The sequence below is a fragment of the Impatiens glandulifera genome, chromosome 1, assembly GCF_907164915.1.
Source record: "Impatiens glandulifera chromosome 1, dImpGla2.1, whole genome shotgun sequence".
In the NCBI taxonomy this organism is placed as follows: Eukaryota; Viridiplantae; Streptophyta; class Magnoliopsida; order Ericales; family Balsaminaceae; genus Impatiens; species Impatiens glandulifera.
Window position 1 is genome coordinate 41,288,568 of NC_061862.1, and position 26,724 is coordinate 41,315,291.

At 29.0% G+C, this 26,724-nt stretch overlaps 3 protein-coding genes across 4 annotated transcripts; all 3 read left to right on the forward strand.

The window, feature by feature from the left end:
- Window positions 1-6,737: 6,737 nt before the first annotated feature.
- LOC124921736 (calmodulin-like protein 3) lies at window positions 6,738-7,605 on the forward strand. Its single transcript, XM_047462431.1, has one exon. The coding sequence runs from the start codon at window positions 6,800-6,802 to the stop codon at window positions 7,448-7,450; it is 651 nt and encodes a 216-aa protein (XP_047318387.1). The 5' UTR covers window positions 6,738-6,799; the 3' UTR covers window positions 7,451-7,605.
- Window positions 7,606-11,106: 3,501 nt separating this feature from the next.
- On the forward strand, window positions 11,107-14,207 carry LOC124920783 (polynucleotide 3'-phosphatase ZDP). Of its 2 annotated transcripts, none has more exons than XM_047461338.1 (13): window positions 11,107-11,498; window positions 11,641-11,700; window positions 11,875-11,937; window positions 12,087-12,149; window positions 12,280-12,351; window positions 12,451-12,522; window positions 12,645-12,701; window positions 12,854-12,930; window positions 13,071-13,152; window positions 13,242-13,358; window positions 13,520-13,641; window positions 13,745-13,814; window positions 13,884-14,207. In XM_047461338.1, the coding sequence occupies exons 1-13, from the start codon at window positions 11,190-11,192 to the stop codon at window positions 13,929-13,931; spliced, it is 1,212 nt and encodes a 403-aa protein (XP_047317294.1). In that variant the 5' UTR covers window positions 11,107-11,189; the 3' UTR covers window positions 13,932-14,207. The 2 variants fall into 2 exon arrangements, with proteins under 2 accessions (XP_047317294.1, XP_047317295.1); XM_047461339.1 differs by having other exon boundaries at window positions 11,108-11,498; window positions 12,286-12,351.
- A 10,115-nt stretch (window positions 14,208-24,322) lies between these two features.
- LOC124922471 (fructokinase-2) lies at window positions 24,323-26,267 on the forward strand. Its single transcript, XM_047463199.1, has 4 exons — window positions 24,323-24,872; window positions 25,290-25,622; window positions 25,715-25,831; window positions 25,928-26,267. The coding sequence occupies exons 1-4, from the start codon at window positions 24,483-24,485 to the stop codon at window positions 26,054-26,056; spliced, it is 969 nt and encodes a 322-aa protein (XP_047319155.1). The 5' UTR covers window positions 24,323-24,482; the 3' UTR covers window positions 26,057-26,267.
- Window positions 26,268-26,724: the final 457 nt, after the last annotated feature.

The window sequence follows — 26,724 nt, forward strand, 5'->3', positions numbered from 1 at the left end:
GCTTTACTGGATTTCCATCATCAACTCACGCAATTTACAACATAACTCACGAATATTACAATATTAGTGAGTTATATTATAATATGTTGTATCATCAACTCACGAATATTACAACATAACTCACAAATATTGTAATATTCGTGAGTTATGTTGTATCATCAACTCACGCAGTTCAACACAACTCACTCACAAATATTGTCACAAACATTGATATCGTTTATTGATGTGAATTGTTTCAACATATTACAATAATATTACAACAATATAGTGAATTGTTTCAATATATTACAATAATGTGAACACTTCATGGCTCTAAAATTTGGTGAAACAACCTGACTGCCAATTTTTCTCTAAAAAAATTTCATGTTTATCTGATAGGCAATTTTCTAGCCCAAGTTTAGCAGTCAGGTACTTTATATACATTAATACAAAAACATCACAGTCCCCACTTATTATTGCTTTTGATACTTATGGATGTGAGATTCTACAAAATGTTAAAGTGTCCATGGTAGGGCTGTAAATGAGTCAAGCTACTCGTCAGCCACTCGTGAGCCGCTCGGTCAAAGCTCAACTTGAGCTTGACTTTGACCAAGCTCGAGCCGACTCGTTTAAAATTCGAGTCGAGCTCGAGCTCATATAATGTTTGCTCGATGACTTGTCGAGCTTTTTCGAGCCTAATTATATAATATATAATTTTTTTTATATAATATTAAAACTCAAATAATATATTTTTTCCATCTCTTTCTCTTCAAAGCCCATATGAAGGCCCACAATCCATAAGTAAAACCTTAATTTCTAACATATCTATTATCTACATCTACGACTCTTCATCTAACCTAATCTTCTTATCTAATAGCCTCTTCTTTCATTCTCATCTAACTTAATCTTACTCTTCATCTAACCTAATCTTCTTATCTAATAGCCTCTTCTTTCATTCCCATCTAACCTAATCTTCTTCATCTAATCGCCTCTTCTTTCATTTTTCCTTATAATCTTCTTCATTTAATCGCCTCTTCTTTCACTCTCTACCATTCTTTCACTTTTAATCTTTTCTTCATCCATTCTTCACCATTTCTTTAGCTCTTAATCTCTTATTCTACATATAATTAAATTTATTTATTTTTTCTTTTTATTTAACTTTGACATATGTTAATTACATACTGAATTTTATCACTTATTTAATTAATTTTTCACCTTTTCAGAAAGAAAAGACATATCAAGAAATTTTGTTGCTAGTATCTACCTCTTAAAGTAAGTTAAATTTTAGTTATTTATTTTAACATTTATTTTTTATATTAATTATTTTTAAGATTAAACATTTCATATTATTGAATGCAGGTGGTAGATGTACATGTTCTATGATTGAAGAACATGAGTTAAAAAGATTAATATATTGAATGTTCAAACAATTTTTATAGTTTTGTACTTTAATTTTTAAATTTTATGTTTTAGAATTTTGATTAGTAATGGTGATTTAATGTTTTGGATTATTATATTTTAGAATTTTCAATAGTTATGATTGTTTCATATTTTAATTTTGAAATATCATGTTTTAAATTATTAATATGTATGAAAGTTTGATATTTTAATTTTATAAATAAATTTCGTTCGAGTTCGAGCTCGAATCGAGTTCGAGTTTGATCGAGTTCGAGCTCAAGTTTGAGCTCGAGTTTGAGCTTGAAAATTAAATTTTTGTTCAAGCTTTTGAGTCAAGCCGAACTTGTAGGTAATATAGTCGAGTCGAATTCGAGCTCAAATTTATAAACTCGTTCGAGCTCGAATTCGAGTCGAGCTAATAAATACTTAATCGAGTCGAGCTCGAGCTTCAGCAAGCTTGAGCTCGGCTCGACTCATTTGCAGCCCTAGTCCATGGTCATCTTAGGATACTTGGAAAATTTCAACTGCAGACATTGATTTATGAAGAAAGTGCGGCATCATTTCACACATGGGTATCATGAATTCTGCAAATTGGTCGCCCTTAAAAATTGACTGATCGCAATCATAAACGTCAATTCTCCATTCTCTAATTCGCAAAAAGGATACATCAAAATCATAGTCTTTTGGCTCATCAATATCAACAACAAATTGGTCATAGTGTGATGAAAACAAATGGGCGAGATGACAATCAGCGATGGTGATATCCTTCATGTAAGTCTTAGGGTACGTGATTGCTCTTTTTCTTAGTAGAGCACATTCGGCATTGATCTCCTCATCAGGGAGCCACTTATTTATCATCAGCATTGTATCGAAGAATTTATAATCTGTAGTGCCAGTACTGAGCTCCAACTGTTTACATTTACTTTTTTCCCCAACTCTTTCATTAGTTTCAGATCAAATTTCACCATAGGATCGACATTAATTGAATCTTTGACCCTAACTTTTTTCTAGTAGGGTCGGTGTAGGGACTAAGTAGTACTCTCGACCTCAACCTTTTTCTCTTAAATTGGACATGGATTGGATCGTCCAATTCCATCACATCCTCCTCCACCTTCTGCTTGTCCTTCTTCTGCACCACCACATCCACCTTCTTCTTCTGCACCGCCTTCTTCTTCTGCACATTGTCTTCCTTCTTCTCAACCTTCTCCACAAACACATCCTCCTCCACCTTCTGCACATTCTCCACATTATGCTCATTCTATACAAACATATCCTACTCCATCTTCTGCTCATTCACCACCTTGTCTTTATCATTCACATCCACCTTCTCCACATCATCAATCTCATCCTTCAATTAGACAAAACACTTGAATTAGACAAAATACTTGAATTATACATACATCATTCTTCTACTTGTCTTCCTTCTTCTCCACCACATCATCATTCTTCAACACATCCTCCATCACATCCTCATTGACCACATCCTCCACCACATCCTCATTCTTCTTCTCCACCATATCCTTATTCTTCATCTCCACAAGCCCATCATTGTATATATCATTTAGGTTATTCACCACATCCTAAAAAAAAGACAAAATGCTTTAATTAGACATACCTAAATATTCTCATTCACCAGATCCTCAATCAACACATTCACCTTCTCCAAATCCTCCTCATTCACCTCCTCCAAATCTTCCTCATTCACCTTCTTCAAATCTTCCACATTCATCTCCTCCAAATATTCCTCATTCACCTTCTCCAAATCTTTCTCATTCACCTCCTCCAAATCTTCCCCATCCTTGTCTTCCTTGTTCGCCTTCTTTTTCTCCACAAGCACATCCACATATTCTTCATTCAATCTTATCCTGCTTTGTTCCTCCCCTAATGTGGCTGATAATATGTCAAATTGTTCTTGTAGTTGGTTTAGAATCTTTTTTATGAGATTTATTTCAGTTCTCGTTTCAGTTTTTAGTTCATTTAGCTTCTTCGTTAGTTGATCCAATCTACATTTATCCTGGGGAGTTGTTATTAGATTCATTTGAGGGCCATCATCATCATAGGGATCTATTAATGTTGGAGTCATTTGAGAGGCATCATCATCTTCTTGAGTCTCAGTGGCGCTCTCGAAAGAATAAGAGCTACTAGGGCTAGGGCTGGGGATGCAGGTTCTTCTCCTCATGGAAGGTTTGGTAGGAACCGAATGAGAGGTGATGGGGTGAGTAATTTGTCTTTTCTTCCTCATGTTAGGTTTGGGATGAACTACATCTTGAATATCTCCAAATTTCCTCCTTTTACAATTAGTTCAAATAAGCAATCATAAAAATTACCTCACATATCTTCAAAGTCCTCCTCAACATATAAGATTTTCTCCTCTTCAGACAATTCTATCTTCTTGACAATCTTTCCTTGCAAGGCAGTATGAATATCAGAGGCGGTGCTCTTCCTGCTAAATTTGTACTGTATTATCCTTGGGCATGGACAGACAGACTCATGCGCTTGAAGTATAGTATTCCTTGCAAATTTGAGGACAAACGTTTTGATAACCTCATAGGTCCACACTTGTAAGGCTAGTGCGAACCCATATACGGTATAAGAAACATCGACATTTTTGTCTTTGTTCTTCTTTCCCATGACTTTCTTCTTCTCTAGATATAGCGACCTGAAGTGTTTAGGGTCCTTGTTCAAACCCTTTAGGGTTACTCTAAAGGACAACTTTCCCCATGGAAATTGGAGGAAAGTAGCAGGGGATGTCCTCGACCATGCTGAGGAGTTTGATATTTATTATTCTCTTTGGGTCAAGGGCGGAGAGATAATGGAAAACCAGGTATACCAACCCTAATTTCCATGCATCTTCATTATCAGAGCCGGACACAAATTTTGAGTGAAGGTCTCATGTTCTAACAATCATATTACTTTGAAAATATTTGACAACTAAAGGTGGACATTCTTCAAATTCATTGAAAATGGTTTCCACCGCAGGGTATCTCCTAAAATTGAGGCATGTGACCAAGGCAACCTCATTCATCCCGAAGTACAACTCCTCTCCATTCACGATAAACTTCATCTCCATAGAATTTGAGTTGCTCTTCCTGAGGAGCATTTGATGTACTATTGTTCCTGAGAACCGCGGTAACGTGGATCCTTTGAATAAAAATTGGAATTGGGTTTGCTCTACAATTTCTATTAGATTCATTGCAGCAAACTTAGTGGTAATGTTTGAGATATTGGTTTTCCATGAGACCCTACCAGCAAACTCAGGAATTATGGTGGAATCCATCTATAAAAAAAGAAAACAACATTGGAGTAAGCATAACAACTCCAGAACATTTTAATTACAACTATAGAAAATTATAATTACAACTATAGAACATTATAATTGTCTAAACTATAGAACATAACAACTCAAGTAAGCAACATCAAATAATACAAGGAAATTAGATAAAAAAAACATTAACAAGCAATTCAAATAAAGTACAAACGTACAATACATATAGGTACAATGCTCGTGAAATAGCAATTTACAGTTATTATAAACCCTAAACCATGCATGCATGTAGAATAAGAACACTGATATAATACTCGTGAGTGAAGAATAATGGATACGCAACATCATATACACACATAAACCCTAAAAGCTACATAAACTCTAAAAGCTGCATAAACCCTAAAAGCTACATAAACCCTAAAAACTAAGGATTATACATCAATATAAATATCAGAATAATAAAAATCTTACAGATTAAACCTAAACCCTAAACTCACCTAAATATATGAACGAAGAGACGAACGACGAACGATGACGAGAGTTGATCGATGATGATGTTGAATTGATTTGAACGAAGTTGGAAGTTGGAATGGAAAGTTAAGAGAGTATAAATGGAAAGTCGAGAGAGTCGTGAATGGAAAGGTTTTTTTTAAATGAGGGGCAAAATAAGTTTATATAGGATGAAAGACGCGGTTTACAACTATCACGTTTTACTGTAAAACGCATGAGTTAATAATCGCGTTTTATATAAAACACGATAGTTGTAAACCGCGTGTTTTCATTAACGAGAAATACCACTCACGCGTTTCATCTAGAACACATGAGTTCGCGTGTTTTTATTAACGATAAATATCACTCACGCGTTTCATCTAAAACGTGTGAGTTCATAAACACGTTTTAGAGGAAAACACGAGAATGATATTTCTCGTCTTTGAGCGTAAAGTGGGTGTTTGGGGGTAAGGTGGACATTTCGTAGGACGAAAAGCCATTTTTGCAAGATTTATCAAGCGTGAGCCTTTTTTGAAATTAGAAATCTTATTAAGGTCATTTCATCATAGAGAAATGATTAGGTGAGGGAATTTGGTGAGTGAATTTGGTGAGGGAATGATGTGGCATAATCTTATTCGCTGAAAAAATCAAATAATTTCTCTCTTTTCTCTTTTTCCTCCCACTTTTACATTTTTCAACCAATTAAGGTAATGCCACGTCATTCCCTCACCAAATTCCCTCACTAAATTCCCTCACTCTATCACTCCTCTTTCAGAGAAATGATTAGGTGAGGGAATTTGGTGAGGGAATGATGTGGCATAATCTTATTCGCTGAAAAAATCAAATAATTTCTCTCTTTTCTCTCTTTCCTCCCACTTTTACATTTTTCAACCAGTTAAGGTAATGCCACGTCATTCCCTCACCAAATTCCCTCACTAAATTCCCTCACTCTATCACTCCTCTTAGTTAAATTAGTAAATACATCTTTTATTTATTTGGTGAGGGAATGACGTGGCATTACCTTAATTGGTTGAAAAATGTAAAAGTGGGAGGAAAGAGAGAAAAGAGAGAAATTATTTGATTTTTTCAGCGAATAAGATTATGCCACATCATTCCCTCATCAAATTCCCTCACCTAATCATTTCTCTTTAACTAATGAATTGACAAATTGAGAGTTTGACTCCTGAATTTCATAAGTAGGTAGTTAAAAGTTAAAATCTTCGATTTACTTAAATTCGATAATTAAATCGATAATATTATTTTTTTAAAATATTATATTAATAATAAGTTAACGTACTTTAAAACCGTGCAAACAAAATAAGAACTTTAAAGGATGAGCATTGAAAAAAAAATCTAATCATTGAACTATGTTTCAAATGACAAAAATCTTACCTACAAAATCATGAAAAGCACTAGTTCAATTTTTATTAAAAATAATTAAATTAAAGTCCTCTTAACTTTGTAAATTAAAAAAAAAAAAAATCCAAACAAAAAATAAGTTAATAATGTAAATGTTGGTTGTGTTTTAAAAATAGAATTATAGTCTGTCCGGTTGTTGTGTATCTAAGTAGGTCATCTTCCTTAAATAGACAATTACCAAAATTTTCTCTCCAGGTTTCCCTCTCCACCATTCATCATCTCCTTCATTCTCTCTTTCTTCTTCCCCCAATGCCATCCCTCCTATTCAAATTCTTCCATCTTTACCAACTCCTTCAATCAATCCTCCTCTATTTCATCCCTCAAAAGCTCCGCCATTTCCTCCCCACCTCTTTCCACCCAAAACCCACCATCACCTCCGTCGTCCCATCTCCGTCGCCGCCGGACATTACCTCCTCCCCCATGGATTCCGGCGAGATTCGTCGGATATTCCAAATGTTCGATCGCAACGGAGATGGCCGTATAACAAGAAAAGAACTGAACGATTCTCTCGACAACATGGGTATCGTAATCCCAGACTCAGATTTAACAAAAATGATCGAGGAGATTGATGTTAACGGAGATGGGTGTGTCGACATTGATGAATTTGGGGCACTTTATCAGTCGATTATTGGACTTGGAAGAGGAACAGGGGAAAGGAAAGAAGAAGAAGAAGATGAGGATATAAGAGAGGCGTTTAATGTATTCGATCGTAATGGTGATGGGTTTATTACAGTTGATGAATTACGATCTGTTCTTTCTTCTTTGGGATTAAAACAGGGACGAACGGCGGACGATTGCCGGAGAATGATTAGTAAAGTCGATGCTGATGGCGATGGAAGGGTTAACTTTTCCGAGTTTAAACAAATGATGAAAGGAGGAGGCTTTGCTGCTTTAACTTAATTCTTTTTCTTTCTTTCTTTCCTTTTTTATTTCTTTCTTTCTTTAAGAGAAGAAGACAAGATTATTGAAATTTATCAACTTGGAATTTCAGTTTTTAAATTCTTTCTTGTCTAAAAAAAAAAGAAAAAATAAATAAAGTTTAATTGTTTGAATTTTATTTATGTATTTGTGTAGGAGTATTAAGTAAACCACATAATCGAAAATAACCACTTGGAATTAGGACTCATAACTTTGGTCAGTTTTAGGTTGGTGTGTTCGGGTGGACAGGTTAAACAATACTTTAACCTAAAATGTTTAGTAATTCGGACCAAAATCTATAATCTAAACTTGACATGTTTGACCTGATTTACCTTACTAAACTCAAACCAAATTCGATTTAATTAATTCACACATATGTTTCAAATTAAAATGACATCAACATAAAATAAAAATGAAGTTAAATCATAAACTCACTTATAAAAAATTTTTATAAAAGAAAATAAGTAGGTGAATAGAAAAGAATAACATAAACTCAACCAAAAAAACGTATACACGAATTATCAGATCTACTTTCGGTCATTTCAGGTCGACCCGATTTTGACATATTTATTAATCAGGTTAAACAGGTCAACCTAATTTGACCCAGAAAAAAAAATGATCCTAACCTAATTTTTTCGTGTTCGATCCGAGTCGTACTTTTATGTCGTGTCCAAAATTGCTGACCTTGCTTAGAATTCCTATTATCAAATTTACTTTGTGCCCTCTCACATAGATAGATGTTATAATTAAATAATAATAAAATAATTATTATTATTTTTTACCCTAAAATTAACCTAATCTTTTCAAATATTTTTATTACTCTTTCTAGACTGTTATTATTTTATTTTGTATTATTCAATACATTTATAATATACCATTAATAAAAAAAATAATAGAACACTTTTCTTTTAACCGGTGACATAACTTTATTAAATAATTTCGTTTATATTTCATATATTTATATTATTATTATCTTTAAATATTGTGTCATTATTAGTATGATTTTGATGCACAATTCTTTAAAAAAAATATTATATAAAAATACCATTTTTATTTGCTAGTAATATAATATGAAAATCAATTCTAAACTTTTTAATCTTCAATTAAATGAATGTTAAATTAATTATATTAAAAATGATAAACTCCAAAATAAAAAGTCAAAATAGTTAAAATCAAATAAATATTGAAAGTCAAAAACGTTTTTCAGGCATGTAGTCGTTTCCAAACAAAAAATAATTATTATCAAATAAAAAAATTTGACTAACTTTTTTGAAAAGCATCGAAATCAACTTTCTTTTTTTATTGTTATTTTTCAATTTTAAAACAAAGTTCTTCAAGTTCTCCCAATAATAATAATAATTTTGTTAATTTCCTTTAGAAGTTATATAATTTTCTGTAAATATGGTCATTGTTCTGCTGTATTTAAATTGTTTTATCAAAAATTTAAGATTCCTCATGAAATTCTCATATTTTACACCATTCTCATACCTATAATGGGTTTTCAGTTCGAACAACACACCAAACATTCTCATACCTATAATGGGTTTTCGTTTCAAACAACTCTCCAAACTCAAACCATAATCTATTTTCTCCCATTTTCTAAAAAAAAATTAAATAAAAATAAAAATAATGTGTGACTATTGTTCACATATGCATAATATTAATTAAAAATTAAGAAGGTCATTGAAATTTAAAGATATTTTAATTTGGATATTTTAATTTTTTATATAATTTATTTTAAATATTTAATTTGGTCCTTTTATTTTTAATTAAAACAAATGAAAGTGAATTATTATATTTAGTTTTTTATATATAATTTTTTATATATATAATTTTTATTTATCCTATATATTTTTATTAATATTTTTTATATATCATAAATTTATATTAATAAATGATATTGATAAAAAAAACTAAAAAATAAAAAAATACAATAATTACATTTCTTAAAAATACATAAAATTAAAAAATTACATTTTTTTTTATTATAAGTATGTATAAGTTATTGATTTATAATTCATTTTATCATAAATATTTTTATTGGGGGTAAGTTTGAAAAAATATTAGAGTTTAATTTGGAAAGAATAAATATGTAGATAGTTATTAAAAAAGTTAAAAAATTGGTATAAAAATGAATATTTTTTGAGTTTGAAAATGAATTTTTGAATTGTAGATGATATTTGATGTAATATTTACTACATTTTGAGTTTTAAAATTAATTTATGGCTTAGGGATGTCTAGATAACTTTTCATGTTAACAAGTAACAAACAGTCCAAAGTCCAAACCTATGACCAAGGTAAAGGTATTGAAGATTATTCACTTTTTGGTTGAATTAATTGTGCTAAAATAAATTAGTCTATCTTAAAATGTGAATAAACTAACAAGATATCTTATTATCTTATTACTAACAGAAACCCTTTGTTAATATATATATATATATATATAAGTGAGAATTAAAATTTATTTATCTGAATTAAAATGCACAAAAAGTATAGATGAGAATTGAAGTTAATTTTGGTTTGTGGGTTCGAACTTAACATACTATGGGTTAAGCGATAATAATTTGAAATTCATAAGTTTACTAATTTGTGTTGACCCGACTTAACTTAACTCAAATTCAATTTAATGTCTCTATAACTAAATTAAAAATCCGCTTATAAGTTGAACAAAAAAAATAAATATGACTCTACATTAGTCGACGATTACAAATGACTATGATAACTAGGGATGAATTACAAATGACTATGATAGCTAGGGATGGATCAACGACTACACCTTTGAGAGGGAGAGGGAGAGGGAGTTACATATCAAATCTGGAAAGAGAAAGGTAGACTTCGAATTTTTGGAATGATTGAAATGTTCTTGAAAATTCTTTCTCCCATTGAACCATTTATATTTTATATGCATAAGGATCCTCGTTCATGGATCTCTCGGTTTGAGAACTAAAAATAAGAGAATCGAACAATTTTTTCAGACTCTTTTTCAAATTCGATAAATATAATTTGTTTAGATATTTCATTCTAGTTCTATGTCTTTGAATCCCAAAAATAAAATTGATTCAATACATTTGAAATTTAGAGATGGAAGAATGAATGAGTCAAGTTAAAATATATGAAATGCTTTAAATTTGTAGGTGAAAATAAGTGGATAAGAAAAAAAGACAAACACAAAATCTTACCCACAAAAAAATTGTAAAAAGGTTCATTTAAGGTATATCATATTTTGACATTTTTATTATTTTGACATTTTTATTAATTAAGTTAAATTGATCTACTCCCAAACTAAAAAATAATGACAAAAATATAATATTTTTATGTTCAGTTTAGATCATGTTTTCGTGTCACAAATATCAACCTTATATAAAATAGAAATAAATATTCAAGTTTTTCAACGTGATAAGTTGTTTTTCAAAAAATAAAATAAAAAATAGATCCATAATAAAAAAAAAATAAAAAAAAATTCATTTCATTTCATGCTCCTCAAAATCACTTATTTCAATAAACCCTAAACCACCTACTACATTTCCGTTTTCATTTCGGTTGTCACATTTTGTAAAACCGACTTATTTCAATAAACCTTAAACCCTTGCACCTTAATTTTGGTAACCCTAAACCACCTACTACATCCGGTTCTCGGTTCTAGATAGTAGCCGGTGGCAAAATTGTTGGACCGGGCAAATTGGGAAATGGCGCCATTTCCCTAATAAACCTATAATTATTCATGCCATCCACTCTCTGCAAATTCGGTCCATTCTCTCTCTCATTGATCTCCTACAGACTCTCCACGACTCCATTGCTGTTGCCTCTACTGATGGCGCCTCCCAAGGTTATTGCGGAGTACGCAAAATCGGGCCGTTCCTCCTGCAAGAAGTGCACCAAGGCAATCTCAACCGCTTCTCTCAGGCTAGGACTGGTCACCAAAGATCCGCGAGGATTTGGCCTCACCAAATGGCATCACTTAGATTGCTTTCCCGTTGCGTCTAACGAAATTTCTTCACCGGACTCAATCTCCGGTTTCTCTTCTCTTAAGGTGTGTCTGTGTGTCTGTGTGTGTTCTTCTTGTCCATTTTTAGTTATTCACTTCGAACCTAAAATCTTAAGCCATTACATGCAACCATTACAAGCTAGCGATGATTCACTTTTATTTTGTTTGAATTCATTTGGATTTACAGAGCTCGGATCAGGAAAGTCTAAAGAGATTACTAGCTGGAGGTGATTGCTCCACTAAGATGGTATGTACTGAGAATTTACAATAGTTATCCTAAGAGTTTTGTTTGCTTTTTTGCGTTATTTGCTTACAAGGAATCGATTATTAAAAGTAATTAGTTGAAGAACCTTCTATAACTCGTTATGTCAAGCCTGCGTGTTTCTAATGTTTTTCGTTGTGATTGCGGTTGTGATTGTAGGTTAGTGCAGAAGATGAAACTGAAATCGCTGAACAGAATGATGAGAATTCCAAGAAGAGGAAGGTAAACTCAAGAACTTCGAATTTGATTTATTACGAAACTAGTAATCCATTAATACTAGTTATCTAAATATATTTATAACTAAGTTTCAATTTAGAAATCCCAAACCAAGCAACCTCTTATTATTATGCATATCATTGTCGATTTTGTAGGTTAGTGCAGGAGAAATAGTTGAAAGCAGTGAACAGAGTGTTGAAATTTCGAAGAGAAGGAAGGTGAGCTCAAACATAAGAGAATATGAAGTGACGTAAATTACTTGGAATTGCTTGTATTGTTTGCTTCCTGCATTAGTACTATCGCTTCAAATATATTGGTTCTTGTATTCATATAATCAGAATTTGTAAGTTGCAGGATCCTATAACTGATGGACATGATGCAATTGAAGGAAGTGAACAGAAGGACTCTGTAGATCAAACGGTAAACCTAATCAAGCACTGTTTGATTATTTATTAATTTCTGTTTCCTTGGTTTATTTTTACCTTGATATTTGACATGCTAATTATTCATTGATCATAGGCATGTCTGGTTAAATATGGTGATGAAGCTGATATAGCTTTGTCAGTAACTGAAATCAAGGATGTCTATAAGGTATCTTTCATCGTTTTTTTTGTGGAACCTGATTTTGGAATTAAGTTATCTTAGTATTTTCTTGGTCCTTGTTACCCATAAGTTTTTTTTTCTTTTTTTCTCATAATTGTTTCTTGAACCAGGATGCTATATTACCACCGAAGTGGAAGGCATTTCAGACTATTATATTTCTTGAACGGGTGAGACATTAGGCTTCTTATTTCGATTTGGAATTATACAATTTATGAGTGTCACATGTAGGATACTGCCTTTATAGTAGCAGATTCATTTGCAGGTGTATTCTTCATGGCCTCTAGTGGTGATATGATGATTTTTTTTTTCTTTCTTTCAGGATGATGGCCTTAAGGACTCTAGCAAAATAGCCGCATTTGATTTTGATGGATGCGTAGCAAAAACATCTGTGAGAAAGTATGATTTCACATATCAATAAAGCACATAGTTAGTTTCTTTGGGAAAAAAGGGAGAAAAAAGATGGATGTCATAGAAAGGTGTATTATGAATCCTAATGTTCAAGACACTTTATGATGACATATTTACTTCGATGTTAGGGTTGGTCCAGATGCATGGTCCCTTATGTATCCTTCGATACCCGAGAAATTCCAGAGCTTGTACAATGATGGGTACAAATTGGTTAGCTTTTCTCTTCTTCCTCGATGTTGTTTAATTAAACCTTCTATATGAAGCTATCTTTATTTTACATTGATTTATCATAATTATAGGTAATATTCACGAACGAATCAAATATCGATCGTTGGAAGAATAAGAGACAAGTAGCCGTGGATTCAAAAATTGGACGGCTCTGTAGTTTTATCAAGTCTGTGAATGTCCCAGTTCAGGTGATTTGATTACCAACATTCTTATACTCACTATTAACTTCCAAGCATTTCTCGGACATGGTTCTTCATAGACATGCTAGTTCATACCTTAACAGCATTAAAAACATGATTTGAAAATGGCAGTTCTCCATGGATCATGTTTTGATACACCGTTTTTGCAGGTTTACATAGCCTGTGGAGTGGGTAATAGTCAAGTAGAGGACAAATTCCGCAAACCCAAAATTGGGATGTGGCATATCATGAAACAACATTTCAACTCTAACATCCAGATTGATATGGATCGGTTGCTTCTTTCTCCCTTTTTCCCTTTTGACAGTATCATATAAAACTGGTGTTTTGAAATCAGTTGGTCTTTTGTAATTTTTATTTTTATTTTTCATTTGCAGATCATTTTATGTTGGTGATGCTGCTGGAAGAATCAATGATCACAGTGCTGCTGACATTGAGTTTGCAAAGGTATTATTAATAAAATGGCAATTAAGCATTTTGCCAAAAAAATATTAAAATAAAATTTGTTGGTTGCAGGGGATTGGATTGAAATTTTATGTTCCGGAGGACTACTTCGAAACCTAGGTAGGAATCATCGAAATCATGTAAGTCTATAACCGTAAGTAAAGAAGGCTAGCATAGCAGTTGAATTATGTCTTCAGTGTTCAAGCTGCTGTATGTATCACTTCCAACTTTGTGGCTTCTATATCATAACCTTTTGTTCAGTTTTTTTGTTTGGTATACTATACTACACACGAAGAAGGTAAGTGTTTAAAACTTGATAGTTTAATTTAATTGAAGTTGGGAAGACTAATTTGAACGAAGATGAAGTTTAGGAGTTAATTTAAATATCTCAAACAAGTTCAAGGGCCAATGTGAATATCTAAGTTAGTTGAATTATGTACTACTACTACATTCTTGCATCAGAAATCACGAGCCACGAGTGTCTCTTTAATGCTTCTACAGACATATTATATATATAATATTGTTAAGTGTCATTTTTATAGTGACGATAGAACAAAGACAGAAGAAGTGAAATTCGTTTTTGATACACCAAGAGATCCAAAAATAATATCCATTAATGTATAAACTTTAGAAATTAGGTTATTCTAATATTTAATATTTATTGTGTTTTTTTTATCTATGTTCTGGGTGGAGGTAGAATAATTGTCGTTTTTAGCATAAAAATATTAATTTTATTTGACTAGAGAATCATATATATATATATATATATATATATATATTAAACAATTCCTAAATAAAAAGTATTTAATTTGACAAAGAGACCAAAATTCAAAAACAAGATAAGTGAATTCATTACATACCTCATAATTTAAATTTAGGACTTATTTGAAATTCACGTTAGAATTTGAATAGAATTCAATTAATATTTGGTTCACTATATTTTTGAAAGTTCATATTAATTTTAATAAAATATCGTTAATTTCTTGTATAGTTATTTTATGATAATTGACGGGTTTAGTAACAATTGTTTGAACCATATACTTAGGGACGGACTCAGGATTTCGAATTAGGGTGGGCTTAAAAAAATTTAGGGTGAGAAAATTTTGAAAAAAACAAGTATATAAAAATAAAGTTTTACCATTTTTTTAATAATTATATAAAAAAAACAATGAATTATATTAAATTTTTTCAAGAAATTAAGGGTAATTTCATATTTTTACCGTAAATATATATATATATATATATTTTTTTTTGGGGTGGGCTTCAGCCCACCGAACCCCTACATAGATTCGTCCCTGCATATACTTATGTTTTAACTTTAAAAAAAATATATAATATACATAATTTAAATTAATTAGATTTATAAGAAAGTATACAAATATAATATGTGAATCATAACAATCCATTTCGACTTTTATTAATGTGAAGACCAGTAGCAACAACTTTAAAGACAAACAAAATATTAATTTTTATTAAACCTGCAAATCAAAAGAAAGACATCCAACCAATATGGTCATTGTAACATGCATGATGAGTCATAGTCTGTTTTAAATTGATTGGGTAAAAAATCTGAAAAGTCAAAGAGGGGGATTCTTTTCAAATTTGTAGAGGAGGCAAACACTTCTGAAGAAGAAATGTCATAAATAGAAACATGGATTAAGTGATAAGTACAGTGCATTTTTTTTTTAACTTTCAAAATTAATGTCTTAAATTTTGTCTTACATGTGAACGAATTATGATTGTGAACCAATAAAAATAAAAATAAACAAAGTGTCATGTGGGTCACTTCTAAAGTCCTAATCGAGGGAGTCTAGGACTACAAATGAGATTGTGATGAGAATGTCAGCGTGATTAAGTTGCGGAGATTGTGATGTCCCACATCGAAAAATCAAAATAAATATGAACTATTTATAAGAGTGATGTTAATAGACTATAGATAGTCTCATAAGTACTTTTTAACATTTGTAGCTCAATAGTTAAGGGTATTTATAGTCTATTTCTTAATAGGTAAAGTACCCGGGTTAGAGTGTTACTAATGATATTAGAGCCAACCTAGTGATAGGAACAAAGTGTCACGGGAAGCAACTCTTGAATTCCGCGGAAACAAAGTTCCACATGGTCACTCCTAAAGTCCTAACTAGGGGAGACTAGGACTACAAAGGGGGGACGTTGTGTGACTAAGATTGTGATATCTCACATCGAGAAATCATACTAAATATAGACTCCAGAGTGATGTTAATATAGACTATAAATACCTTCTAAGTATCTTTTGAGCTTGGGCTGTTGTGGTCTTCATAATTTATTTTCTCACGGTTAACGGTACTCAAATTTGGGCATTATAATTGTAAGAATACAGATAAAAAAATTGTATTGGAATCGTTATGTTTTTCGGTTACATATGTTATGTCTATTATATAGACATTACATTTAACTTATAAGAAAACTAATCTAATAATATAAAATAATAATGATATTATCACAATTTATCATATTGTTATAATATCTTACAGATATATTATTTTATATTCTAATAATATTATCATAATTTATATTATTGTGATAATATTTTATATTCTAACATCCCTTCTCAAACTTAAGATGAAAAATGTTTGAACAACTTGAGATTGAAAACGACCGAGATGTGAAATGTTGATGATGTATTCTTCAATCTTCAGAAACTCTCGAGATCCATCCAATTACGGGATGTCATTGTGTTGACTGATAAACCAGCAAAGACGTCGAATCTCATGGGCATTAAATACTGGGGTAAAACAACAACTAAATAACTCCGAAGTTACTCTTGAGTTTCAAAATTCATCAAATAACGGGGATGTACGTGTGTTGCATAGAATAAAACCAACGAAGATGTCAAATCCCATGGGCATAAAATTGCTTGGCTGAAGCAACAACTAAAATTAAAACTAAAAAAATATGATTGCCGAAGAATATTAAAAATCAACCAAAATATCAAAAGAAAAGACATTATTAAAAATATAAGAATAAAATATTAGAGCCTTCCATCAATTGTTAAGATAACCATTGATGGAGGCAACGAAAGACTATAACTTGATTGACTCAAAAACGATAACAAAACTCTAATACCATTTAAGAATATAAAGAAAAAGATTGTGTTGGAATCGTTATGTTTTTCGGTTACATATGTTATGTCTAGGTAGCGTTTGTTATATGGTATTAGTTATATAGGTATTAATTGTATGTGTTATAATTTATAAGGGGTATTAAGAGGTATAAGTTATATATGTTATTTGTATTTGGTTGAAAGTATAAGAGGGTTATAAATTGTATAGATTGTATAATTTTTTGTTTGGTTGGTAGTATAAAATATTGTATAAAATGTAAAAGATATTTTTGCTCCTTTATATTTATATAAATTTAATTTAATTGTTAAATTAATAATTACTTAATTATTTTTATTATTTCTCTTTATTAATGTGTTTTTCTTATTATTGCTTATAATGCTTATAATTTGTGAACACATTTTGTGTTAGGTTATAAAATAATGTTACCATAAATTTGTGAACACATCTTGTGCTATGTTATAAAATAATGTTACCATAAATTTATGAACATATTTTGTGCTATGTTATAAAATGATGTTAACAAAGATAGTTCTTTGTTCAGGTTCAATATTCAAACTTTGCTTTTCACCTATAGTTTTTTTTTACTTATTTGTTCAATGGGAAAGTCTTAAACTCTTTAGATCTCGTTTAAGAATTAAATTTCTTACCACTATATTAAATCATGACTATAGTAATAAATAGTTTTCTTTTACCTCATTTAAGAATATATTTAGTTGATAAAATAAAATGACTGACAACCAAATTTCTCACACTACTCACATAATTAATAAGAATGACACTATATATTATTTTCTTTAATAACAAAGTTAAATAGATTTAGCAAAGTATAATTAAAAAAGTGTATTTAACATAACATGTCAAATACAAATTATTTATTTCTCTTATCCGGTTTTCCTTTTTCTACATCATTAGTTCTTGCATGAACTGACCTCGATGTAGGCTCTTTTCCAACATTTTCATACTCTATATCATTAGTACGATCTTTTTAAAATACAATACATCAATTCTCGTAAAATGGAAGATACGATTGATAATCAATGTACATTAGATCAACTTATTCAAAATAAAATTATAAATTATAAAACTAAAATATAAAATAAATTAAAATATAACAGATTTAAATATAAAAACAAATTTAAATATAATATGAAAAATAAAAATGAAGAACTAGAGAGGCAAAGAGGGTTAAATTTGGAAATAGATTTTTATACTGCTTTATAACTTGTTTGACTAGGTACAAATTTGTATATAACATTTAAACTGTTTATAAATTATTATCCTATACATATAGTTTAATACTGTTTAACAAACACTGTTATATTATATAAACATTACATTTAACTTATAAGGAAACTAATATAATAATTTAAAATAATAATGATATTATCACAATTTATCATATTATTATAATATCTTATAGAAATATTATTTTATATTCTAATAATATTATCACAATTTATAATATTGCGATAATATCTTATATATATTATCTTATATTCTAATAATAATATTGATAGTAATATCAACTATATGTCTATTTCCAGATCAATTGGTGTTGTTACATGTGATTTTTTTAATCTTCACAAAATATTTGGACACCCTTCAAAATTATGTATTAAAAAAATTGTGTCCAAATGTAAAATTAAGGATTATCCTTGTGATGCATGTAATGTTTCAAAATATATTTTTCTATTAGTATAACTAAATCTCTAAAAAATATTTGATCGATTGTATACTAATATTTGGGTCCATATAATGAATTTTTGATCACAAACACTCCTATATACTAACATTGGTCATGATTTTAGTAGATGCTTTTAGACTATTCTTCTTAAGTGTAAAGGGATATTTAATTATGATACTCTCACATTTCTTTTAAATGGTTGGTTCATAACTAATTTGATTGTATATTAGATAATGAGTTAGAATCGTAGAATATAATATAATATATAAGATACTATCACAATATAATCAATTGTGACAATATCAATATTATACTATATCAATTCGGTGACACATCATTCAATAACAATTTTAATACAAGATCAAATACAATTTCATTCTTCATATTCTTTCATTGTATGAGAGCTCTCTCATTGAGAGGTTTCGTTTTGTTCTTGAACACAAAATCTAGTATTCCGCTGCCTCCATCAATAGTTATTTTAGCCATTGATGAAGGCTATAATAAAACTCTATTATTATTATTATTATATTATATATATATATATATTTTTAATAATATTATTTTCTTTCAAATAATTATGTTGATGATCTTATTTTCTTCGTCAATCAAAATCTCTGAGTTTTGTTTTCAGTTGTTGTTTTATCAAAGTAGTCAGTGCCCATATTTTTATTGATTTTAATCCAATTATATGTGCTTATTAACGTTATTTAGTCAATACACTACCATTCTTCTGTTAGGATGTGTTTATTTTTAGGTGTTGTTTCACCCACCATTTTATTCTCATAGGACTACCTTCTTCGTTGGTTTTTAATTTTAGGCAACACATTGTCATCCTGTTGTTGAATGGATATCTTGAGACTCACGAGTAACTTCAGAGTTTCTTTTCGATTGTTATTTCACCTAGCATTCAAAAGTCATGGAATTCTACTTACTTCGCTGGTTCTTTCAGTCAACACACTGCAATCATGTAGTTTGATGGATTTAAACAGCTCACGAGTTTCTGAAATTTGAAGAATACATCATCAACAGCTAAACATCTCGATCGTCTTCAACCTCAAGTTTTCAAACGTTTTTCCATTTTGAGTTTGAGAAGAGATGTATAATATAATATAATATATTTGTAAGATATTATCACAATTTAATATCAATATTATATTATATTATTATATTAATTTTCTTATAAGTTTAATTATATAAGATATTATCATAATATGATAATATGATAAATTATAATATAATATTAATATTATATTATATTAGTTTCTTTATAAGTTTAATTTAATGTCTATATATTAGACATAACTTATGTAACTCGGTAACACATTATTCACACATCATTCACATATCATTCTAATACCATTTCTTCTCAATTTACTCATTCATCAAAGATAAATGTGTGCTTACCACAAAACAAAATAAGGTTGTTGAAAAAAATATAGACATTTGTTGAATGTTACTCGAACAATTCTAACTGAAGTTAATTTGCTTATGAAATTTTGGTCATATGTTATTTTATAACTACTCTTCTAATTAAAAGAAGGTCAATTATACTGTTAGATTTGATGAGTCCTTATCAAAAACTGCACAACAAATAACCTAAACTAGAATGCATTAAAACATTTTGTTGTCTATGTTTTTTTCAAATAAATTTCCACACAAATCAAGATTTGACCCAAGAAGTTTTAAATGCAATTTCTTAGATTATGCAATGAGAGAAATGATACAAATTATATATGACTCTGAAACTAAAACAAAAATCATGTGTCCAGAGATGTCATTTAGAAAAATAAATATATGTCCATACAAGCAAAAAATGTTTCTGAAAAATATGACCCACCTAATGAATATGAGACCTTGTTACAATTCCATAAACTAATAGTTTTAATGATTTTTTTTTTTTTGTCTAATGATCCACTAAATTTTTCACAAAAGTTTTTTTCTATCAAAACCTAAGTGAGAATGACATTTAAAAATTCTTGGGTCAAATTTTGATTTACCTCATAATTAAGTTACTTCCGAGATCTAACGATTGAGTTCATCAATATCTTGAATCGGCACATACTCAAGATAAAGATAAACTCTTTTGATTTTGGGGAAGATTTAGGTTAAACTTGACTACAACATTAAGTCATAGTATCATCAAAAATTTGGTTAGAAATAAACATATTTATTATTTTATGTATTTTTTTAAATTACATGATAAAATGTCTATTTATTTCTTTGAATAGAAGGGTAATAAAGTGTCTATATCCTTTTTATGATATATCTATTGCCTTTTAAAATTATTTACACATTTCATAAATTTGTTATTTTTTTTATAGTATTATTTATTGAAAGTAGATTATTAATTTTTTAATTTGAATATAACTTAATATAATATTTAAAATTTTACAAATATTAGAAAATAAAATATAAAATATAAAAGATGAGAAATTAAATAAAATTGAAGTTATGACAATAATTATATTAATAATATATCATATTAAATAAAAATAATGATTTAATTATGTAAATATAGATATAAAAATATAAATAATTAAATTTAAAATGTATTTAATAATAAGTTATAATATTAATAAATAAATAAAAACAATCCACTATGTTTTTTCTTCCATCCTTCAACACAATCCTAAACAAAGATTAATTATAGATATAATTCTTATATATAGTCAATTTATTTATTTATTTGAAATAGTCTATTTCTACACTAATTATTTTAATGGTGTGTGTGCAATAAGTCGTATTCAATATCTCATTGCACCATAATTATCACTTACCAAATTACGAAAATGGAATATTGGAATGAAAGCTACGGAATAATGAGATATCTTGCTTTGTTTGTTATTAAAATCATTTTCTTTTGTTGGAAAAAAATTCAATTTATCAATCAAGATCCAAATTGATTTTAGAATCATCAAATTTGAATTTATTTTTTTTCCTATTTTAATTTATGTACAAATTACCTTATATATTTTTCTCAATTATTTTGTAAATTACTATAATTTTTTTATACAAGTAACAAATAAATAATTTATAAAATCATGATTACAAAAAAAAAATAAAGTAGAAGGTTTCATTAGCAACAAAATTTATAAAAATAAATCAACTTGCTCCATTTTAATTTTTTTTTTTTTGTGAAATCGACCCACTCACCAAAATATTATAAATAAATAAATAGTCTGATAATATAAAAATCCGTTTTTTATTTAGATATTTATTATAGGCGGCTCCTTTAAATAAGGCCTAGTTTGAAATTCAATTTACTTAAAATTGAATAAATTTTAATCAATAATATTTCCATTTACTATATTTTTGAATAATCTTCGGATTTAGTTACAACTGTTTGATACATATATGTTTTAAATTCAAAATAATTGACATGATTTAAATTAATTAGATTTATAAGAAAATATACTAATAAAATATGTGAATCAAAACAATCACTTTGACTTTTAATAGTGTGAAGAAAAATATAAAAATATATAATGATTATATTTTCTGAAAATTTTCTCTTATTCTATTGACCCGCTTTATTTTAAAAGATAAATAATATGGATAAAATTTTGAAAAAGGAAGGTGAAGAGGATAAACATGTAATCTGGTTGAAAATAATTATATTTCCTCTTTTTTCACTTTTTCCATTCAAGACATAATATCACGTCATACCACCAATTTTTCACACTCCTCGTTTAAAAAAATATATATATTTACTTTTGGAAAAAAGCTCACTTAGACGTACGTACTTGTACAACTAGCTCACTTAAACGTATGTACTAATAAAAGGTTATTTAAACGTACGTACTATCAAAAATTGGCTCATTTAGCCTCTTTTAGTAACTATGGTTAACTTTTATTTTTAAATTTATATATTTATTAATTAAATATTAATATATTTTCTCTCTCTTCCCTTTTCATTTATTATTTCATTTATTACTAATAAATGAACCCTCTATTTTTATCCTTTTTTATAATTTTTTATTATTTTTATATGAGTATTTATGATTGATTGTTTTAATTTTATTTTATATATGAGCATTCATAATTAATTATTTTAACTTTATATTTCTTTTTTTTTTTATATATATTTTTTATATTCACATTAATTATTAATTATTTTAAAATTGTTTGATCCCAATAATTGAATATAACAATGAAAATTCTTTCAACAATAAAAATTCTTCAACACAAAAATAAATTAATTAAGAATTAAGAATTGAATAATAATAAAAACTCATTCATCAAATACTAAAAGAGTAATAATCAAATATTAGACAAAACAATTCTTTTACTACTAATATAAGTCCGTAAATAAAAATTAAATAACAAATTATTAATTTCATTTTTATTTATATTAAACTAAATAAGAAAAAAAAAACCTTTTTCATTTTTATTATATTAAATTAAATAAGATAAAACCCTTCAAAAAAATATTACAAGTAAAACATAAAATTCATAAATAAGTTATTAAATTTTTTTTAAAAAAATGAGAATTTAAGAAATATGAGAAATAAAAACTAATAAAAAAAGAAGATGAAATGTAAAAGAGAAATTAATATTAAAATAATAAAAAAAATTAAGAATAAAATAAATTATCTAGTTTAATTAATGAAAAAAAAGGAGAGAGAAAATTTATTAATATTTAATTAATAAATATATAAATTTAAAAATAAAAGTTAACTATGGTTATTAAAAGAGGCTAAATGAGTCAATTTTTGATAGTACATAGGTTTAAATGACCTTTTATTAGTACATACGTCTAAATGAGCTAGTTGTACAAGTACATACGTCTAATTGAGCTTTTTTCCTTTACTTTTTTGTGAAAATTTACTTAAAACTATTTGAATTAAACTGTTAAAATTTATTTTAAGTGATTTCTATTAAATAGAATGAAATTAAGAAAAATAATATAACAATAAAGGTGTTGAAAGAAAATTTTAAAAAACAAATAGTTTATTAAATGGATAAGAATAAAAAAATGAAGACTTTGACTTAAATGAAAATAAAGACCCTTTCTTATATTATAAATAACTTTTAACAGTAAAAATAAAATTTAAAAAATATTAAAATTTAACATTAAATAAATTGATTTAAATTTAAACTAATTTAGTTCCTTATGCATAATAGGACATAAAATCTACCATTTATCCATTATATAAAAAATTAAAATCATTATCTTATTCAAAAGTCAAAACTAGTGTTAATTAAAACAGTTTTAATAAGTTTTGAGATTTTAAACAATTTTCTTAAATTATGATTTTAATAAAATAATAATCATTATCTCATACTAAAATTACAAATATATATACTTTGTTCAAAACTAGATGTATTTTTATTTTTAATTAATTTATCATGTATTTATATAAAATACATCATTTACATACCACAGATCTCGTGTTCATTTTATATCTATATCTATATATCTATATATCTATATATCTATATATATTTCTATTTATCCCATTTATATACGTGTCAAAAGAAGAATATAAAGATTGACATAATTTACTATATAATCTGAAATAATAACAATTGAGTCAACAATTTAAGTATAATAATAATTAATAAATGGTGAAAATGAGATAAAAAAAGGCTAAAAATAAATAAAAATAGTTGTATGGATAATATTAATTTTCCGGAATTAAATACAACGATAGATAGTTTTCACCAACCAACAGAAAGTCCATCGTTTTATGTCGTCGATTCCCCCGTTTCTCTCTCTACACCAATTACACATTTCTCTCTCTATATCTATCTATATTTATATATATATATATATATGACACTCCTCCTTCCTGTAAACTTGTTCTAATACTCCTCTCTCTCTACTAAACCAAATCCAAGATTATTCAAATCTTTATTTTTCTTGTTTGATTATTATTCATTTCAATGGCTAGCGGCGATCTGATCGTGAGCTTCGGCGAGATGCTGATCGATTTCGTCCCAACGGTTTCCGGCGTATCTCTTGCGGAGGCGCCCGGATTCCTCAAAGCTCCTGGCGGCGCTCCGGCCAACGTCGCGATTGCCGTGTCCAGGCTTGGAGGTAAGGCGGCTTTCGTCGGAAAGTTAGGTGACGATGAATTCGGACAAATGCTTGCCGGGATCTTGAAAGAGAACAACGTAAACGGCGATGGTATCTTATTCGATAAGGGAGCAAGGACTGCGCTAGCTTTCGTCACCTTAAAGGCCGACGGCGATCGCGAGTTCATGTTTTACCGGAACCCTAGCGCCGACATGCTTCTTACCCCGGAAGAATTGAATCTGGACCTTCTTAGATCCGTAAGTGTTCTTTCTTTTTCAAATCTAGATCTGGAATCTCACTTCAATCACACACACACACGCGATGGCAAGCGCGCGTGGTGTGACTAATTAGTATCGTATCTTATTATCATCTTCAACCTTCTTCCACGTCATATGCTGATTAATCAAGTAATTCTTGTGAATTTGAAACTCTCACAAGAATATACTCGATTTCTTGTTTGTTAGTAAAGATAAGCAGAAAGCTCTGCTTGTGATTTTCTGCTTTAGTTTCAGAAATGGGGTCACAAGAAAGTTACTTCTTGTTTGTCATCAAACAAACTATTGACAATGGTGTCATTGTCATAACTAAGATATTTGTCAAATTATTGAAATGAAAATTCTATTATTTGGTTTTATTTATTTTGATGTTTTGAATATGGGCTGTTACAACAACAGGCTAAAGTATTTCATTATGGATCGATAAGCTTGATTGTGGAGCCATGTAGATCTGCACATATGAAGGCTATGGAGGTTGCAAAGGCAGCCGGAGCTCTTATGTCTTATGACCCTAACCTAAGGCTACCTCTGTGGCCTTCGGCGGAGGAAGCTCGTGAAAAGATCAAGAGCATTTGGGACAAGGCGGATATCATTAAGGTTAGTGATGTCGAGTTGGAGTTTCTTACTGGAAGCAATAAGATTGATGACGAATCTGCAATGTCCTTGTGGCATCCAAACTTAAAGCTCCTACTTGTAACCCTTGGTGAAAAGGGTTGCAATTATTACACTAAGGTATATAACTATTTCTACTAATACTAATATATTATTATGATAATTAACTCTAAAATGTATATATATAAAAATGTTCTTCCAATCTTTCATAGGGTTTCAAGGGATCTGTGGATGCATTTCATGTCAAAGCTATTGATACAACCGGTGCTGGTGACTCATTTATTGGAGCTATGTTATGCAAGATTGTTGCCGACCTATCTATTCTCGAGGTTTGTTTTTTCCTCACTGTTTTCAAACTGAAAAAAGTGTTTATAACAATTAAATGTAAAAAAGGATCTCAAATTGATATACATTCTATGTTGCAGGATGAGGCAAAGTTGAAGCAGGCGATCAAGTTTGCTAATGCCTGTGGAGCCATTACTACCACCAAGAAAGGAGCAATTCCTGCTCTTCCTAATGAAGCTGAAGTCCTTTCTCTTATTAACGGTGCATAGAGTGCTTTTGCATGATATCTTTCTTTTCACAAGACTTTTTTAAACAAAAAAAATATCAATTAAGCTTTTAATTGTGTTTCTTCTTAGATGTTAGTTAGATGATATTCTCTATCCAAATTTTCTTCTGTTTTCTGAGATTATCAATGCCCTTTTGTGATAATAACAACTTTGAGCTTCTATTAATAAATAATAAAAGTTTGCTTCTTTCTGAAATTTTTGCTGAATATGTAGTGTACATATGTTTGAATTTCTACCAAACTAAAGTTGTCATTGTGTTTGCTCTTGAGCTTTATTTAACCTGCTTTGCTTGGATTTGGGTTTTTTAAATAATTCATAACTTTGTTCATGTTTGAGTTATGAAAAAATGAATTATTTGAGTGAAAAGAATTAATAGGTAATGATTTATAATGAAAAAGTTTATTTTAGAAAAAAATATAGATAACTGTGTTGATGATTTGAATGATATATTTGATGAGAAGATGGATAAAAGGATTGTGGATCCAATCCCAACAAATAACATTGGGATTGTTGGTGGAAACCAATGTTATGTTTGTTAATTAAGACTGAAAGAATTATAATTTTTTATTTTCATCCATCTTATTATTTAGGAGATGTAATATATGAATAAATAATTTATTTACTAGCAATTAACTAGTACTGAATACAAA

Coding starts and splice junctions, on each gene's coding strand:
- LOC124922471 (XM_047463199.1), top strand. CDS start 24,483: ATGGCTAGCGGCGATCTGATCGTGAGCTTCGGCGAGATGCTGATCGAT. Junction 24,873..25,289: donor ATCTGGACCTTCTTAGATCC/GTAAGTGTTCTT, acceptor TTACAACAACAG/GCTAAAGTATTTCATTATGG. Junction 25,623..25,714: donor GTTGCAATTATTACACTAAG/GTATATAACTAT, acceptor AATCTTTCATAG/GGTTTCAAGGGATCTGTGGA.
- LOC124920783 (XM_047461338.1), top strand. CDS start 11,190: ATGCCATCCACTCTCTGCAAATTCGGTCCATTCTCTCTCTCATTGATC. Junction 11,938..12,086: donor AGAATTCCAAGAAGAGGAAG/GTAAACTCAAGA, acceptor TCGATTTTGTAG/GTTAGTGCAGGAGAAATAGT. Junction 13,153..13,241: donor ACAATGATGGGTACAAATTG/GTTAGCTTTTCT, acceptor TCATAATTATAG/GTAATATTCACGAACGAATC.
- LOC124921736 (XM_047462431.1), top strand. CDS start 6,800: ATGCCATCCCTCCTATTCAAATTCTTCCATCTTTACCAACTCCTTCAA.